Source organism: Rhinolophus sinicus, linkage group LG09 (assembly GCF_036562045.2).
Source record: "Rhinolophus sinicus isolate RSC01 linkage group LG09, ASM3656204v1, whole genome shotgun sequence".
NCBI classification, from domain to species: domain Eukaryota; kingdom Metazoa; phylum Chordata; class Mammalia; order Chiroptera; family Rhinolophidae; genus Rhinolophus; species Rhinolophus sinicus.
Genome location: NC_133758.1, coordinates 83,905,641 through 83,926,036, shown reverse-complemented (window position 1 = coordinate 83,926,036; position 20,396 = coordinate 83,905,641). Strand labels below are relative to the sequence as shown.

Genomic DNA, 20,396 nt, shown 5'->3' with positions numbered 1-20,396 from the left:
TTAAGCTAAGAATTTCTCCTTCTTTCTACCCCCTTTCCCGCTCTAAGCCATCAGTATAGCTGTGGGGACAGGGCTTCTTCCCAGATAATCTTCTAGGGACATGTCTATCTTGAACATATCCCCGCCCTTTTTTTTCATTCTTTCCCATGTTCTGGGGATTAAGCTGGCAGGTTCCTTTTCTAGTGCCACGAATAACGTCCTCCTTAGACACTGGGAGGAGACCTCAGGCTTAAGAATTTTGCTCCTGTTTTCCTATCCTTGGGGAAGTCAGCCCTTCCTTGTAAAGCTTTCCTCAAGATGTTTATTGCTGTTAGAGACAGTAGAACCGTTCTATGAACGAGCTCTTTCCTCTGCTTGCCCTTTCACCCTTTGATTTTCAGAAGTCACTAAGGCTAGCTAGCATCCATGGACTGGTAAGGAGCTCAAGATAAGTAAGATTTCAGGGTGGCCAGATGGCTCAGTTGGTTAGAGCGCGCGAACTGTTAACAACAGGGTTGCCTGTTCGATTCCCACCTGGGCCAGTGAGCTGCACCTTCCGCAACTAGATTGAAGACAATGAGCTGCCGCTGAGCTCTTAACAACAGGGTTGCCTGTTCAATTTCCACATGGAATGGTGGGCTGCGCCCCGTTCAACTAAGATTGAAAACAGTGACTGGACTTGGAGCTGAGCTGCGCCCTCCACAACTAGATTGAAGGACAACGACTTGACTTGGAGCTGATGGGCCTTAGAAAAACACACTGTTCCTCAATAAAAAATTATATATATATATATATATATATATATATATATATATATATATATGTATTTAAAAATAAATAAGGGGAACCCAAAAAAGATTTCCTGAAATTATATGTAGAATTTTCTATTCATATTTGCTAGGTCAGTAGTGTTCAGCAGCCTATTAGAGGGGTCCCTAATCCACTCAGGATCTGATTAGGCCTGTGAGCTCCTTAAGAACAGAAACCCAGATTAAATAGAAGTGGTCTGCATAACTGAGATAATATTAAGTCTTCAGGTTACATAGAAGACTCAAATTCATAGACATCTGAGATACCTGGCTCACTTCAGTGGACGCTGTGTCACAAGGATGGAAAAGCTGGTATGGCTTCTCTGCCACTTGTGAATGCCTGGGGCAATGGGTGCGTCTTACTCATCGATAATTAATGCTTGCCACCTGCTAGGCAGTCTGAAGGTGTTGGTGGAAGGAATGGAGGGAGGTTTGAAAATAAGATTACCTGGGGTTGGAGTGGAAATGGAACTGAGATTAGGGAAACATTCTGACTGACTGATTATGGATCCAACAGTTTGGGAACAGTGATTATGGCTCTAGAGGTTCACCTTTCCCTCCTTTCACCTTCTACTTGCACTTGAGTTGACAGCCTGGAACAGAGTTTAGTGACTGAATTGAATCTAACGGACTCCTTATAGGGAGGGCTACTGCTAGCCCGTGTGGCACCTCATGTGAATTAGAAGGGAGGCATCCTCCCTGGTGCCTCCCTGGGGCAGGGTGCATGGCTTGCTGGGATCCGGATCATTAGGATCTATGTTTTAGTCCTTCCTTGCCCCCTTCTTAATAGAGAAAGTCTTTATTTCCGGGCTTCAAATGCATTTCCTTTATGGTTTTTGTTGTTCGTTCGTTTGGGTTTGGGTTTTAGGAATCTGTCAGAAGCCATTTCCTGTTTTGGTTTGGAGAGTAGTTCAGTAATTCCCCTCTCTGCCTAAACGATGCCGTTCCATTCCCTGCTCATTGTCAAACCTCCGGGAAGGGTACAAAGTTAGGGTGAAGTCTCCAACGATAGCACCAAATTTCTATCATTAGAAAAATCACTACCTAAATAAAGTTATATGCATGCTGCAGTAATAATAGTTACAATAATAATAATATCTTTTAAAGGACCTGGGGTGGGTTGGAGAGAAATCCTGGGTACATAAGTATCGACAGGCAACCCAAAAGGTGTTGCCTTTTTCTGAGAGGCAGTTTATACCTTAAGGGCATTTATATATAAGTACTATCTACATTTTATTTCATGTCCTTTGAAATAGATATTCATTCATTATAGACACACAGAATTCATGGCAGTGAATAAATGTATAACTGTGAACACATAATTTAAAAGGACATGTTTTATGTCAGTGAATAATTTTTTCTTCATCACAGAAGTGCTTGACGTTTAATCCAGCCAAAAGAATATCTGCCTATGGCGCCCTGTCTCACCCATACTTCCAAGACGTGGAGAGGTTCAAGGAGAACCCGGATTCCCATCTGCCACCCAGCCAGAACAGCTCCGAGATGAATACAGCCTGAGGTCCCAGCCGCGGCCCTGAGCCGATCACCTACAGAACACCCACGGTGGCTGATGGGTCCCCTGAGTAAGCCCTGCACCTCTGCTGAGGACCACGGGCAGGAGACCTTCTTGCTACCTGCCTTCTTCTGGATGGGGTCCGCTTCTCCAAGGAAACTGCCTAGTTTACTGTTTGAAATCAGTGCAAGAGCAAATTGCAGCTTTATGTTCATTCATTTGTTTGTCTGTCTGTTTGTTTCAAGAACCTGGAAAAATTCCAGAAGAAGAGAAGCTGCTGACCAATTGTGCTGCCGTTTCATTTTTCTAACCTTGAATGCTGCCAGTGTAAAGTGAGCAATCCAGGCACAGCTGAGTTATGATGTAATCTCTCTGCAGCTGCCGGAGCCTAATTTGGTACTTCTGAGTGAGCATGTGTGTGTGCGTGTGTGAGTCTTGATCTCTTAAAAAAGTGTTACTTTCTGTAAATGACAACAATAATTGAATTTTAAAGACTCGGGGTGACCCATAAATAACAGGCATCTGTTAACTGAAGGTGATTCACCAGAATGGGCTTCTCAAATTAGAAAGTTGAGCGTATGTTCTCAGAATTTCTTTTCTGGCCAAAAGCAGTAAATTTGCTAGCAGTGAAAGTTTCACTATCTAGATGAAGTTTTATACACACAAAAGAGAAAAAAAAAATTCTAGTATCTTTTAAGAGACCTATTTTTTAAAGCATACATCCTATTTACTCTTTAAAAAGCTGAATTTACTCATTCTAAGTCAATTTTAACCTATATACTATGCTTTATTGTGTTTTTGGGGTGGGGGGGAACTCTATAAGCTCTTTCTTACTTGCTATAGATTTAGGGAGTGTACCTCAAATAGGTAAAATTGTCAAAAAAAAAAAAAAATAGAGAAAGCCTTTATTTCCTAGTTTGAAATGTATTTCCTTTTTGTTTTTTGTTGTTGTTCTGTTTTTGGTTTTAGGAATTTGTCAGAAACTGTTTCCTGTTTTGGCTTGGAGAATAGCCTCTGACTAGAGACGGGAATACCATTTAAGTTTTCCCCACTTATTACACTGTACTTTTTCTACCATGCACTGCCTTGTATGCATCTTCTCTCTCCCCCAGTGCCTCTAATATACAGAGGGTGCCAAAAAAAATGTATATACATTTTAAGAAAGGAAAATTGTATTAAAACTGTAATGCACAATATATACCGATAACAAAAGATGTATACAAGTCACGTTTGACTTCTTCAGTTAAAAGAGGTGCTCAAATTGGTTACCATCAGCATCCAGACACTTCTGATTCCGGCAAACTACTCCTTGAGCAATGTTAACCAAAGTGTCCACTTGTATACATTTTTTTGGCACCCCCGGTATATATGACTACCCATTACATAACTAATAACAGATTGCTTAAGCTGTTCCCACGCACTTTCTTGCTTTCAGTGAACCGGTCGTAAATAGATTCAGATTATGGCTTACGGCTCCAATTTCCCAATATTAACAGGTCTCCTGTTTTCTAGCTCTAGTGCAGTCTTCCTACCTGGCATTCACAGTTGTTACCGAGGCAATGAGTAGAGGACTAGTTCTTTATCACTACCATATAGATTGCTTTAAAGTATTGTTAGTGTTTTACATTCTTATTGAATAGATTGTCATTGTAGATATTCTGAGAGAGTATCTTGAACTCTTTTTTAGAAATAAATATTTACTCTATAAAACATCTTTTCTCCATCCCGAAGGCTCTGCTCATTTCTAGTGCCTTATGCACACTCCTGCTCTCTGCAGAGTCAGCCTGACCCGGGCACTGTGAACAGCTTTATTTTTTCTCTTGCCGTTTTCTATTTAGTATTTTCCATTTCATACCTTCTCTGCCTTTCATGTGGTTAGTGCTCAATTGGCTCTAATAACCGGAAGACACAGAGATTAAGTATGTTTTGGGAATTTTAGCTACCTTTGCTTTCTGACGCACATTTTGAGCGCATGCAACAGTTAGACCATGTTTAGGGTTAGAGTTTTCAAATAATAGACATTGCTTCACTCAGTAGAATATGTTCCAAGTGATGTTTATGCATTGTCAAGCCTTACTGAATTCTTCACCGCTTAATATTGTATATGACTGCCTTGCCAAGAGAAAAATTAGGAGAGTTTTCTCCTTGAGAGCATTTTGAGTCAGGAACCATTTATTATTAATACATACATTATTTAACATTATTCTAATTCAGTAACTTGAAGAGCAGGAAAATTTTTCTAAAGCAAAATATGAAGATGGGCCATAAGGATGTTTTACCCTTTTGTTCCTTGTGACAATAATAATTATGTTTTGTCATCACTGTAAATGCTTGAGATATAATGAATCCAGAGCATTCAGGGCAAGGTGTATTTGTGGTCTCCCCTGGAAAAGTGAGTTCTGTGTTTCCTTTGATTGGGGTCTAAATACAAAGACATTTTTGCTCAGGCCTAGAAGTTGACTTTTAAAACTCACTGCACTGATTCACCATGAGCTTTTCAGTTAGTATCCATGGTTAGAATGAACATTAACTTGAGTTTCTGCTTTTGCAAAAGGTTGGGTTTTTGTAAGTTTCCTCAAGAAAAACGCAGCTGTTCTAAACTGGAATTTTTTTCAGCATTCTTTAGAATTTTAAACAAATAGGAGCTCAACTTTTTTATTTCTAGCACATGCTTTTGGTTCATTTCTCAGTAGTGTTTATAAAGAAAATGTAAGGCACAAGCATTTTGGCATTAGCTAATAGCCAGATTATCCCCTGAGAGGCGGAATGAGAGGGCATTTCAGCCCCTCTGAACTTAAGAGTCTGTCCCCAGCTTTTCCATCATGTGGTTGGTGCACCTGAGTAGTCACTTTCTTGTTTTATGTCTGTTACATTGGGGCTCACTGCTTCTGAAATCCAACTCCCACACAAGCACCCTTGCAGTTAGGGTACTTTGAGGCAACAGCAGAACGTGAACTTACTGAATACAGCTTATTCTTTTGTGACATATGGTTTCAGATATCTTAGCCAAAAGCTAGGCAGGGGTTAGCCGAAAAGGTCATACTGCCTCAGGGTTGTACTGAAGCAGCTTAGAGCAGTACACATATGGTGACAAATTTGAAATCACATTTGAATTTCCTAGGACTGGTCCAAAAATGTGCTGGATAGTTTCTATATGATACTCTGTTCTGGAAGCCCAGGCATTGTGGGAACTTGTGCAGGGTGGTGTTTGTAACAAACTACATTTAAAAAGAGTAAGGGAGAAACCTCCTTTTAGGCATCATAGCTATAGTGTGGCAAAGGGTACTAAGGATCTAACCTTATAATCTTAAAAACACAATTCCTAAGAATCCAGTGAGATGGAGCCTCCCACTTTGTCTCTCCTTTGAAGTGGATGGGAATTCACGAAGCAAAGAACCAGTTTTGGAGGAACGCTCTAGGCCATTTCAGCCCCATGTATTCTCATAATTTTCTCTCAGGAAACACACACTATGAATGGCAGACTTTTCATTTAGCCCCAGGTGACTTACTAAAAACAGTTCAAAATATTCACCTAAGAATAGAATCTCAGCCTTTTAGCTTTAAATCAAAATGAAAATTTCAGAATACACGGGATGTTAATATCTTATAAAGAAAACGTGTACCTTTTAATAGAGAAATTTATAGTTTGACTCCAGAATGTGGTACTACCCATAATGACGAGGGAAAACTTAAATTGTACCAAACATTTTGAATCTTAAATTATGTATTTAAATTGAGCTTTTAACTAACTATAGCAGCTTCTCTTAAAAGTAGTGCCTATAAAAGTCAATAATGGTAATCCTCATTCCATTATGGAAATTAAATCATGTAAGCTTCTTAATTTCATAAACATATTAAAATTCTTCTCTCCAAAGAATTGCTTTTTTTCTTTTCAAATGACAACATGACTATTTTTATGATAAGCAAATGAGACTGTCGCACATTTTTCCAAAAGCAGGCTTTTGTTGCATAGTTGGGTCTAGGAAAGAATAATTTAAAAGTTAATAAGCCCCTATTATTACTTCATTGTGTTAGTATAGAAACTATAGAATATTTACTTTGGAAAGAAAATATTGAAATATAAATTCTTAGCTATTAATAGAATTCAAAAGAATGCATGTTTTTACATTGTGACACAAAAATAATGTATAAAAATAAAGATGTTATATAATTTCTAAATCTTTAAAGATCGTAAAACAGCAGGCAATGGATAGAGGAAATTCTAGAGAAAATGAAGGTATTCAAAGAAGGATAGTTGCAAAATCACATATATTTTGAGGGATATATAGTTTATTAAATATATTGTAAGAATTTATATTGAAGTCATCTGACAACTATGAACTTGATATGTTCAAAAACAAATTTTATGAAAAAGCCATTCCAAACAGTTACCATTTCAAAAGTTGAGCTAAGCGAACTAAATCATGTGTATTCCTTCTTCATTTCATGGGAAGAAGCAGCCACATGAAGCTACACTTGTTTATGCAAGCCCAAAGATGTTCACTGTAAAAAAAAAAAAAATTTTTTTTAATTTAAAGGCATGTCTTTTCTATGCCACCAGAATTTTTGAAAAATTGTGAAACCCAAACCATTTATCATGTGCATGTGCATTCAGTACATTCAGATATATGATTAGGAAGATCGTTACATCTTCCTCCTCCACTGTGGAAAAACTTCTTGAGGCTGCCAAAAACCTGTCAAGCAATGTAAGTCCTCAGATAATTAGTAACAGTGCTTCCCTCAAAAGCAGAAGAAAATAGCATTTTCATTTCTTAGTGATGCAATTTTCAACCTAATTTTGTTACATACCTATATCTCAAGCATTTCTAACTTGTACTTTTTCAGAAAATAAACCAAAAATATTCTTTTGGCCTTTTCTATCTTCTGACCTTTGTCAACCACAAAAAGAGGAGGATTCTGATTTTTAAATTTGTTTTTCTCAATTAGTTGTTTGGTTTTATTTTTAAATGAAGTGCAAATGGGCTTTTCAAAATGTTTTCTATTTCTCAGCAGTCCCAGGGAGTGAATTTAGATAAATGAATGGACTTCCATCAACATATTTCTGTTTCCTTGATACTGGTACTCTGGCCTTCAAGAAGGAAAAACAAGAGCCACCTGAAAACAAATGCAGGCTTTTGTCAAGCATCTATTTAAATTATATTCCAGCAATGGGAAGTTAGTGTGGTAGGAAAAAGAGGTGCAAAAGTCTGTTTTAAAATTCACACTGTCCTAAGAGGTAGGCTTTCTCATTTTATTCCAGGGTATTCCACAAGGTGGCACTTTCAGGGGGAGGGGAAATATGAGTAAAGCTAAAAAGGTATTTCTGAAGACTGAATTCTAACTTTATTTTTCTGCACATACTTAACTCGTGCCCAGCACTCGTTTTTCAGGATGGTTAACAGTCTTCATAATGTTCAGTAACTTAGATGTTTCAGGATTGTTCTTGAGATTGGATAATACACTCATTTTGATCCGTTAAGTGCATAAAGAAAGCCTAGTCATTCATTTATTTAAGAAACATTTTTTGAGGTACCTAATTACCTCACTTTTCTAGGTGCAGATGTTTCAAAGATGGACAGACAGGTTTATTACTACTAAAAAGGCTACACTCACCTGTGAACAGGACAGTTTTGTTAGGAGTGTAAAACTCCTCCAGTGTCCCCAGTCAAAATACCAAACCCCCTGTCTGCTCCTGTCACATTCCCTACCACGGTTGCCTTTAGACATCAATTAATTTTTTGAATCCTAATTTAAAAATCAGATGAACAAAATAAATAGCACATCAGTTATTAAATGGCAAAACTATTTTTTCTAAAGAATTGGCTATGCTGAAACAGTCCTGAAATACTCACAAGTGTACTCACAAGTGTAAATTCGCAAGAAATTCTAACTTTTAAAAATTTTGTCTAAACATGTGACTATAATAATTTAGGAGTAGTATGTCTACACAAGTCTTTAATTTCTCCATTTGGGAAGTTCTTTGGCAACTTTATTTTAGATAAAGATATAGATATCCATATGCTCTTATGTTTTAATTCTCGGGTCTGCCCAGAGAGTCATTAACTCCCAGGTGACTTGAGTTCATTTTAGAAATCACTTTCCTCAGTTGTGTCACTGAAATTCAGGAGGAAGCAAATTACATGTTTCAGAATTTCCTTAGCGCAACCTAACAGAAGGCAGTTTATTCCTTCTGAGTGGCAAAAATTCAACTGTGCCTGCTTAACTTGCCTACACAGTAACCAGCAGGCGAGTGTCGGTAATGCGTACTGAGTCAAACTACCGCACACACCAGGGGCTGTGAAAAGCTTTGAGAAATCGTCAGCCTCATCCTTCTGCTTAAAATCCCCCTGAAGTAGGTTACAGTTTAAGGCCGAATTCAAACCTTGAGTTTGTTACCAGTTGGGCCTGTCTGAATTCTATTTGCCTGTGCTTAAAACTTCACTCCCACCTGAAAACCTCCCGGGTGCGCTGCACCGTTACCCCGCCCCTTCGGCAGTAGAGTGGCAGTAGACGGAGCTGGCTGGGCCCGGTCCGCTGCTCACCTGTTAGTGCTGAAATGATGTAGGGACCCGGCGGGAAACTGTCCGAGGTCCACGTTCCCTGCTGCTGTCTTAGAGGCATCTGTTCTGCAATCTTAGGAAGTAAAATGTCCCTAGAAGCAGACGTGTGCCTTCTGTGCATAAGTAAGTACAACACAATTCTCCGAAAGTTCGGGTATAAAGAGATGCTACTCTGTTTGAAACTATCAGGCATCTCTCAAGCTCTAAGCTCAGTTCTTTGTTTTTTGTTTTTGTTTTTGGGGGTTGTTTTTTTTTTTTTTAAGAGAAAATGTATGATTACAGGAAAGATTTTTTATTTTTTTATTTTCTATCATTCTACGTATATGATGGCACAAGATATGCCTGGAAAGTTTTGTTTTGAAAATTTGTTTATCTTTCTGCTTCAGCCTCAGTTGGCAAAAGCTCCTAACTCTTGTGTTCCTAATTTTTTTCTTTCTCTTTTTTCTTTGTTAAGTAATTAAAGGTATGTAAGCAAATTATCTCATGTAGTAGGGGATTTTCCTGTTTAGAGGACGTTTGTTTTGTTGAGCAAATAATCAACCCTTCTCTGTTTCAGGAGTTTGGATTGTCAAATGTAGGTTTTCTTACAGGGAGGCACATAACTACATACTGCTACCAAGAACTACAACGGTAGCACTAATCAACAAGCATAGAGGCTCACTCACTTAATTTCAAACTCTCTGTGCTTTCTGGCCAGATTCCGTTGAGGTGCTTAGGCTACAATCCTGAAGATACCCTTTGTACCCTCACTTGAAAGTTTCTGCTTTTAAGTGTTATGAAATGCAATAATACGTATTAACTAGCAATAGGTCTGTGATCACCAGCAACTCTGACCTTGAAGTCTGAATAATAGATCCCAGCAACAATACATTTCTTGAACCCCCTCCCCTCCCAAGTGCATTATACATCTTCTCATCTTGGTCCTGTGTTTGCAACAATGTCCGTATGACTATTATAGTTCCTCACTTACTTTGCATTCATTTATTTCGCTATGACAAGTAATATATTAGTTAATACGTGGAATGAATAGCATCAACTACCCCTAGCACTTAACAAGGTGGGAAGTTTCTATTTCAAGTTGTTCTACATTTGCATAAGTTATTTCTATTATTATTCATTTATATTATTTATTTCTGTATCACACTAGTCCTATGAAAGTGCAACTGAAGGCAGACCACAATAGCATTTAATGTTCATAATCATTGTCTTGACAGAGTTAAGAAAATAAAAATTATACTAAACCCCCAAATAAGCTGCATGCATTTTAACATGATAATAGAATTTGAGTCTATAGATATATAGTGTTTTGTGTCTAGGTGTTTTATCATGTATAAAGGAATTAAAGCAAAGGACTTTGTGGTTGTTATTTTGTCAAATGTGCATATAGTATAGTGTGAAAATAACAAAAATAAAAACTACAGATAGAAAAGCATCAGATACTGCCTTAATTTAGGAACTCTGCCAGATGGCCATCGGAGTAGGTACCAAGCAGAGACAGGTGCCTGGGCAGTGCCTCTTGTCTGGCCTTGAGAAGAAGCTTCCCTCGTGTGATCTATTGCCCTTGTAGGTGTTGTGTGCATTAATGGGAACAGGTAGTACTGTCGAAAGGAGAGCAGTGTGAAAGTTTTCTGTAGAAGCAGAACTGTCAGCTTGTGCTTTGAGGCTTCCTGAATGTGTCAGATGGAGAAGTCCCAGTTTCCATGCTTCAAGCAACTTGGTTTTGTACAGAAGCAGTCCAGTCGAGTAATAAAAACAAGGATTGCATGTACAATAATCAACAGTGGGATTTTAACAACCAACAGTTCCCAAGCACCTCAAAACCTTGTTGCATTTCTGGTATTTTAGGTTTTGAGCTGAAGGTTAAATAGCAAGTGTTCAGTATAGAAGAGCTGTGTGTGTTAAGAAAAGCACAATATCGGTTCCCGTAGGGTACAGGTTAGAACTGAGAGGGTCATAGGATTATCATTTCTGAGATGTGTAAAATGCATTAGTGTTTCTGCATTCCCATAGGGCCTAGTTAAAACTTCCTTCTAGGTTTTGGCAAGGATGTCACACCCAGTGAGTTTTGTTTTTTGTTTTTTTGTGGGTTTTTTTTTTTGTCTTATAATACAAGTAGAAAACTTGTATTATAAAGAAAACTTGTATCTTTCTAAAAGTAGAAAACAAATTTTGGACATTTGATTTGTTGGTTCCTGTGTTTGAAATCACGGTTCTGGAGATGTAGAGATTGTGCGTGTGCATGTCAGATACTAATCTAGACTGTGTGAAGCAGCCCAGGGTAACAAGTACTAGCCCATCCTCTGCATCCCTCCCCCCTTCCTCTGAAGTGCTCCCTGCCCCCATCCTGGCCAGTCCGCGTGGTGCTCTCTCTTCCCTCTGCTGCTTGGTGGGCATCAGGAACATAATGAGACATGCTTTAGGCAGCACAGGTGTGCCTCCTCAGGCGTGGCCACCATCCTTACTTGACCTGCGGCTGGCAACAGTCATAAGAGAAGGTTCCTGGTGCTGGGCACAGAGTGTACTCATGACACCAATCACAAATGCCCTCTGGCATCTTTATATCTTGATTTATAAACCCAGTTATTCTACACAGTGTGTTCAGTTTTGGCTGTGGCACAAAGAGAAAAACTAACCAAGAATATACACCACATTCCAGGCTGCTGTTTCCTATCCATTTACAGGCTGTACTTTTACTGTATTTCTTCATACTTGAAACTCATTCCACTGTTTTAATATCAGGGTACAGACTTATAAGGGTGCATGTTCCTTAAAGGTGCAAAATTGCTCTCATTCCGTTTGCTCATACTGCTACAGAATGCTCTGTTTTGGTGCTTTGGGTTCCTCAGGTCAAAGAAGCAGTGTGGAAATTCACTGCCTGGAACACAGTCTTACAAGAATGTTGGCAGATGGTTTGGTGTTAAATATTGCTTGTGCTGCTTTCTCTGTACACAAGATTGAGAGTGACCACACTGGCCTGGCAAGTTCACCTGGGTAGCCTTCCTCACAGGGTACATACACCCTGTGCTCTCCCCAAGTGTTAGCGCAGTGCAGCTCTCTGAAAGCAGGGACCTCCCCTACATAACCGGATCATTTAGCCCTCAAAGAAAAATGGCCTCGGGAACATAATGGGGAGGGCCGTCTCACTCTAGTGACCATCTCTCCATTCCATCCAGAAAGCCCTCCTGAGGCTCCCCACCCCCCCCCCAAAGAAAAGGAAGTAAAGCTTGTCTGTACAGTTACCATCTTCATAGCGCCCTGAGCTGAAGGATCTTGCTTCCCTCCCTTTAGGTAGATGAAAATACAGGTCTGATGATCGAGACTCTTCCCACCTGAAGAAAAAAGTAGAAAAGTAGATGTTTGTGAAATGTAAAATATATAATGCAATGAGCACCAAAACTTACATTAAATACCCCATCCCTAGCATTCTGTTTTTTAAAAGTAGCTCAAGTAAGGGACGCTTTATGACCTGGGGTTTCTGAGGTCTGAGGTAGCCATGCTAGCATCTGCCTTACTCTGAGATTTCCTTGGAGAGGCAGAACTGCCAATGGTGACTGCTGCAATGGCAAAGGTAACATGTCAGGAAATTCAGAGGGTTACAGATCAATAATCCTTTGGAAACTGGATGTCTTACTGGGTGCTAGAATGCAAATTTAGGTATTTATTGTCAGATCATTGAATTTATTGTTTTTTAAGAATTGGTGTTGAAATATCACTGTCCAGTTCATTGTTTTCACTTACACACAAGTTAAATTGAAGCACAAAGAGAAAATGGTTTGTATATTTGCCATGCCTTTTGTATTTCTTACAATAAAAATATTGGTAGCAAATAAAAGTAATAAAAACAGCAATTTTAAACTGCTTTCTTGGAGATGAATTACTATTCTAGCTATTTTTCTGTTTAATGCAAAATGACTATAATTACAGTGAGTAAAGTAACATATAATAAAGTAAGTTTTGGCAGAATATGTTTTAAACTTTTGTTTTAAGAGACTCATTTTCAGGTTTCAAATGTACACAAAAAAAGTAAATGGCAGCTCATTGAGCTTAGAGCTTCAGTGACATATTTAATAAGCTATTATGAGTTGACTGTGAAACACCAAAGACCCAGAAATGAGTAAGGCATGGATGGTCCTTTCCAAAGCTTACAGAGTGAGTCTGTGAAAAAGGTTTGTGTAACCAATTGCTGAGAACCTGGAGATGAGCAAAGATTTCACACTGGAAATGATGCCTGAGTGGACTCAGAAACCAAAGTCAATGTTTGCCAGTCATACAAGGAAAAATACTCTGTGTGTGCAGAGGCATGCAATTCTGAGAGAGCCAGAAGATCAGTGAGCTTGCAGCTGGAGCAGTGGCTTTCAAACATCTGGATCATAACCTCTAGAAAGAAATAGAATCTAACAGCATGATCTGGTACACATACACAGACGCACATGTACATATATCAGAAACTTGCATTTCCCAAAATGATGCGATGTGCTCCACATGTGTTCTCTTTCCTATTTTATTATCCTCTACTCTTTGAAAATACTGGTGGCAACCCACTAAATTGATTTCACAGCCCCTCTAATAGGCCATGACTTAATGTTTGAAGACAATTAGGGGTGGGTGGGTAAGGCTGTAAAGGAGTGAGGAGGTGATGTCACAAAGAGCTTAATATGTCATTCAGTGGTTGGAACCACTGAAGGTTTTAAAGAGGGAGATAATTTCTGTTGATGTTTGCCCATTTTTGTTCAGTCACTTATATTGCAGATGCAGAGTGATCAACCGAGCACAACAAATCAAAAATAGGACCATAGTGGCTTTCTGATACATATATTCCCCTCTCTTGTGTGTACAATGTCAGGTGTTTTTAAATTAGTCCCCCAGAATTTCCTGGGAGCTCTCGTTAGGACTCACCTTAATTTTTTTTTTTAACAGACCCTAAATTTCATGTTAATTTAAAAAAACTTGTATGAAATTATTCAGGAGGTATAACACAGAGAGTCAAGAATTTGATCTTTATTGAGACATTGAAAGTCTGTAATTTATTAAGAGGTCAGTCATAGTTACACATGTTTACAAGCCATGGGCTTCTTATGGTTTGTAAAAATGTATAACTGGACTATTTTCTTCAAAGTAGATCTATTTTCTACAAAAAGGTGCTTCAGTTATTTATCTCTGCTCTACTCACTTAGCAACTCATTCCATTAAAAGCCCAGTAGGCCTTTGCCACTGATTTTGCCCTTTACAGTGTCAGCCCAATTTACACTTCCCTGTTCTCTGGGAAAGAACACCAAGAACTCCTCATGCCCCGATGGGCCCTAGGAGGCCATATTTGTTCTGCAAACGTCATTTTCCTAGACATAGCGGATGGAGCAACCAGACTATTCCACGGGGATGTGGGACCAAGAGACTGACTGTCAATCACTTACACATCTGGAACTATTACCTGTAAATTCAGGGCTAATGGTGGCCACATGACTCGGGCACAGAGGATCATGGAGCCAATCTGTGGAGACAGAAGGAAATGTGCAGAGACGGAATCCAGACAACCTTCTTGTTCTGTTCCCCTAGGCTCTGAAATACCCCCATACCCTTATAATGAAATCTGCCTCCAGCGTTTTTTCATTTCTTTCAACTTAGGTAGCTCAAGTAAATTTCTATTAATTACAGCAAAAGTCCTAATACAGCTGCTTCCTCCTATCAGCAGTGCAGCTTGGAGCCCCTGCACTGCATTGTAATTTCAAGGTATTGAAAATCTAAGTGGAAGAATACTGTCCTTATTTAAGTGTGGATAAGAACAAAAATAGTAACACCTGAAACTAATTGAAAATGTTTTAATTAAGAAAAGAACAAAAATAGAGCCTACACTTTTCAAATTGGGGCTCCCAGAAACCTGGGATGTGTAAGGGAGAATATGAGTCTAGATAAACAAGGTCTACCCTTCCTTGAGCATCAATTTGACTTGAAAGATAAAAATGTTTTTTTATGAAAGAAAGATGCTATTTTTAAAATACATAAAAAAGACGTGGAATAGAATGCAAAATTCGAAATTTTAAAATAATGTAGATGACTTCAAAGACATTTGATGACTTCAACAACTACATTGGACTACACCACCAGACGCACCTTGATATAATTCACTCTCCTGTGGAAAATTTTCAGAAGCACTGTGTCAGCCAAGAGGAGATAGTAGCACTTGGAATGGAGCCCATTCTTCTGAATGCTGTACCTCCTGTGGTCTGCAGGATTCCTCATTGGAAAATGACATCTGTTCCGACAGTGTATTCAGAATGCTGCTAAGGAAAGTGACATTTACTCATATTCACTGAACATCTACGACTGGCCTCAACTTTCAAAGAGCATCTGATAGAGAAGCAGAAGTGTCAAGCGGCATTGGTTCAACAGTGATGATTGATAATAGACCCTTGTTGGATTTCATTGTGATACAGTGCAGCAAAAATGGCACGTTCAAGAGGAGAAGGGAGGCAATTATCATTCAGTGAATCCTCCCAGTGCCAGGCATTCTGGAACATGCCATTCAAACTGTATCTTGTTTCCTCAGGCCATTCTTATCTCCAGGTGAAAAGAAGTAAATGGTGTGGTCAGCTCCAAACAGTTCTGGAATAAGATTGCATATAACCCATAATAAAGAAATACTACTGCATGCTCGGGGATGTAGAGGGGCCTGAAACAGAGTAGAAGTTCAATTCGTGTTGAATGGATAAGTGAGTGAGTTTCCTGTGACCAGACAATTGGTGTGTAACTGTCAAAATAAAATGATTACATGCTCACCATAAAATGCTTAAAGAATGCAAACACTACAAAGAAAACTATTACTTTAAATCCCACCCTGTAGGTAAAATCACTACTAACATTTTGATAATTTCTAGATACCTAGCTTTACATAGATAACATGCAAGATACATGAATATAATTTTACAGCATGGAGATGGCTGTACACCCCATTCAAAAAGTTCTGCTTTAGGGATTGTTTGTTACTTTACATAATCTCTTGGATAACTTGTCATTTTAATAAAGACAAATCTACATCACCGTCTGTTGTGGCTGTATAGCGTGCCATTGTATAAATGTACTATAATTTAATTAGTTAACCCTCTAGTGATAGATATTTCTCCCCACCCTACCCCCAGTTTTCACTATATGAAACAATGCTCCCATGAGTAGTACTATATCTGTTTGCATGTGTTGGCAGTTTAAGTCATCTAGTCATTGGAAACTCATTTATTCATTCAACCACAAGTCAAAGAATGCATGAGGCCACCAGAAGCCAAAAGAAGCAAGGAGAGGTTCTTCCCTAGAGCCTTCATGAGAATCATGGCCCTGCCGACACCTTGATTTTGGACTTCTAGCCTCCAGAACTGTGAGAAAATAAATTTCTGTTGCTTAAGTCATCCTGTCTGTGGTACTTCATTGTTGCAGCCCCAGCAAAATAATATATTAATTCAATGGAGAAAGGGCAATCTTTTCAACAAATGGTTCTGAAGACATTGGATATCCATATTGGGGATGGGGGGAGAATGAACTTTGATGCTTATCTCACATCATAAGAGAAAACATAAAATGAAATCTTTGTGACTTTGAGTTTGGCAAAAATTTCTTAGATAAGACACAAATAGAAAATATTGATAAATGGTACTTCATCAAAATTAAAAACTGGCCCTTTGAAAGACAGTCTTATGAAAATGAAAAGGTAAACCACAGATTGGAGAAAAAGATTGCAAAACACATTCTGGCAAAGGACTGGTGTTCAGACAAATCATTTTAAATGGGCAAAAGATTTGAAATGACACTTCACCAAAGAATATAAAGAAAAAACAAGAACCTGAAAAGGTGAACAACTGCATTAGTCATTAGGGAAATGTAAATAAAAACCAATGCGATATTGCTACACACCTACTACAATGGCTAAAATTTTTAAATTTAACAACACCAAGTATTGGTAAGCATGCAGAACAACTGAAACACTCATCATTGATCTCACTAATGCAAAATGATACAACCACTTTGCAAAGAGTGGAGGAGTTAAAGTTAAACATACACTTACAATTTAATTCAGTGTATTTACAATGCAATGTAAATACAGAGGGTGCCAAAAAAATTATACACATTTTAAGAAAGGAAAAAAACTATTAAAATTGTAATAATATATACCAATAATAAAAGATGAGTACAAGTCATGTGTATACATTTTTTTGGAACCCCCAGTATATTCTAGGTATTTACTTGAAAGAAATAAAAACGTGCACACACATGTTCATAGCAGCTTTATTCATAATAGGCAAAAACGGAAAATAATCCAAATGTCCATCAAAGGTGAATGAAGAAGCAATTGATTTATAAATACAATGGAATATTACTCAGCAATAAAGAGGAACAGCTGTTGATATGCACAATATGGGTGAATCCAAAAGATTATGATAAGTGAAAGAAGTCAGACACAAAAGATTACCTCCTATTTGATTACATTTATAAGATTCTAGAAAAAGCAAAACCTTAGTGACAGAAAATAGATCAGTGGTTTCCAGGGCTGGGAGACACGGAAAGGTATTAACTGCAGAAAGGCACAATGGAACTTTTTAGAGAAATGAAATTGCTTTGTATCTTAATTGTACTGGCAGTTACATGACTGTATGCATTTGTCAAAACTCATCAAACTACATTTTAAACTGGTAAATTTTATTATATGTAAACTATACCTCAATAGAGCTGTTTGTTTTTTAATTAAAAGTGTTCTCTTTCAATGCTAACAAAAGCCATCCTGAAATAATTGGCCAAAAATTTTTATAGCTTCTGAGTCACCTCAATAAGGATGGAACAAGAGGAGAATTATAGTGAAACTATAACGCATTGATTCAGTTGAAGCTCTCATGAATATCAGGAATTTTCCTTTCTGAGTCATTTTACTTGGTAACTTCCACTGCCTTCATCCATGAATAGTACTGAACCAGAGGTTTATTAAAGTGAAGGCTACTTGGTTTTCATGATTCCAATTCTGTGTTTAAAAATCCTCGTGTCTTTTATAGTGAGAAATATACCTGTCAAGAGCACAAGATAATCATGTTTACTGATCATTGTTTCCTTCCTATGTAGGCAAATTACATCCAGAAGTTACAGGGTGAGTGTGGAATCAGAGAAAGTGGAGTTGATTAGTTGAGAAGTCTTTCATAAAGTACAATAAACCAGAAAAGAAGTGAAAAATAAAAATTCCTATGCCTCCCCTCAACCCACTGATACTATTATGAAGTAACCATCACTAAGGGTTTATTGTGTTAACTTTTCAGAAATTTTTCTGGACATATTCAAGCATATGTATATATATGTTAAACCATATGAAATTGTCATTCTTATAGGTTAGAAATTGTTGAACATCAACAATTATATATGATTAAACCAATATATCCTCTTGTAACTGCAAATGCTCTCATATTCTGTGCACTGTTCTATAATTCTCTCATTTTCTTAACAATGTATAGTGGTCATTTTTCCATATTAGCACAAACAGCTGTACATCACTTTCTGATGCCTGCATAGTTTGCCATTTCATGGTTATACCATACTTTTTTAGCCAGTTCCCTCGGGATGGATAGTTAACTTGTTTCCTGTCTTTTGCTCTCTTGGTTAATATAGTTGGATGATCACAATGGCTGCTGTGCTATGCTTCCATCTCCAGTCCCACCCAAAGAACAGACACTAGGGTTGGTGGATTGGGTTTCTGTGTCTTTCTCTATTGTTGAAAATTTTTAATATTCACACAATAATGAAAGGTATATGAAAGTAAACTATATTATCAAGTTTAGATACAGATCCAAGTGCATCAAAGCATACTTAATGTTAAAGATGCCATTTGAGTTCATCTTTGAATGCTTTTTAATTTGAAAATCCCTTCCCCAGTAAATTATTATTATTATTATTATTATTATGTCACTATTTAAAGCTTTGCCTTTCATCAATGCCCATGTAACTCCCTTGTTCAAGAAGGTTTGCCTGGGAGGCAGCGGTTAGCTCCATGGGCTAGAGCGCAGTGCTCATAACACCAAGGTCGCTGGTTCGATCCCCACATGGGCCACTGTGAGCTGCGCCCTCCACAACTAGATTGAAACAATCACTTGACTTGAGGCTGATGGGTCCTGGAAAAACACACTTAAAATAAATAAAAGTTAAAAAAAAAAAAAAGTGGGTGTAAAGACAGCTCTCTTTAAAAATAATGGTTTGCCTACAGAATAAAATAAAACTTCTTTCCTTGGCATTCAAGGCCCTTGGCCTACAGCTCCAACATTCCTTTCCAGCCTTGCTTCCCTATACCACATGTGGTCTATGCTGCCACTTCTGACTGCATCACCTTTCCTTTTACTTAAGCTGTTCCCTCTTTGGAATGTCCTTCCATCTCAGCTCCTCTGTGGGAAGTCTGCCCACCTTCATAGTCCACTGGTAACACCACTTCTCAATTCTCCTTCACCTCTCCAAAGGCAGTGTGATGTTGTAAGGAAAGCACATGCTTTTACGTTTGTCATACCTGTGTTTGAATCCCCAGCTTCTCCACTTTCTAGTTATAGGACCTGGGTCAAATTACTTGGCTTCTCCTAGCCTCAGTTTTCCTCATCTGAAAAATGGAATGTAATCATTTGTTCATGCCTAGGACATTTGGGAGGGCATGTAGGTCCATAGCTAGAAGGCAAATGTGTTCACACATATACAGAACGTGTGTAAAGCATTTCTTTATTCTTCTTATTGAGTCACTGTGAGTTATATCCTGAGAAGGCTAGAACTGACCCAGTCTTTATGGAGTCCACTCAGATGAGCTCTCAATAGTTTTAGCATTCTTCATTATCAGTACATGCTCCTCGGTCATTTTCCTGTTTCTCTGTCCTCCCCTGGAATCCATGTTCCATTGGGGAGGGGTTGTGTACATTGCCAGAGGAGGAGACATCTACAGAAAATATAAACCCTTCTGTTGACTTACAGCATGATTATAGTTTTTGAAATTTCTGTATTCTGTTTAATCAGCCAAGGAAAGTGAAAGATAAGAAAGAGCTAAAGAGGAAAAACACTATATCCTCTCATGGGTATTATCAAGCTTATCTTAAGTGTTGGAAATAATATCTGTAAAGTGCCTAAATATTAAAAATACTATGAGCCATGGAAAAAAAACCTTAATATTCAAAAAGTCTCTTCTTTTTGTTGGGCATACAGAGAAGCCTGTCTTTGATCAGAGAGTTCCTCAGCTTAAGTCATGGAAGATTAGGAGAAATGAACTCGGGAGGTCTAATTTACAGTAAAAAGCAAAGTAGGTTACTCAGGAGGATGAACGTTTAGTGGGGGGTAGAACCACTAACAGCTTCATTTGAGAGAGTTTGGGAAAGTTTTGAGAGAGAAAATGGGGGTTGGGAGCATCTGTTGTGCAATGCAGTATGAGAAAGGGAGGAAGGAAGACAAACTGGAAAAGATTTTAAGGAGTTTTCTTGTATATAGTGAGTGGGGGCCAATTTTGCCATTTTCCGAGATTCCAGAAAAGATTCAAATTAATTTTCAATT

General features: G+C 38.2%; 1 protein-coding gene across 4 annotated transcripts in view; it reads left to right on the top strand.

Moving 5' to 3' along the window:
* Nucleotides 1-12,720, top strand: part of CDK6 (cyclin dependent kinase 6) — a 218,899-nt gene extending 206,179 nt beyond the window's left edge. For all 4 annotated transcript variants that reach the window (XM_019729705.2, XM_074340727.1, XM_074340726.1 and 1 more), the window contains exon 8: nucleotides 2,160-12,720. In XM_019729705.2, the coding sequence (XP_019585264.1) occupies nucleotides 2,160-2,306 (147 nt within the window). In that variant the 3' untranslated portion in view covers nucleotides 2,307-12,720. The remainder of the gene's footprint in view (nucleotides 1-2,159) is intronic.
* The last annotated feature ends 7,676 nt before the right edge of the window (nucleotides 12,721-20,396 follow it).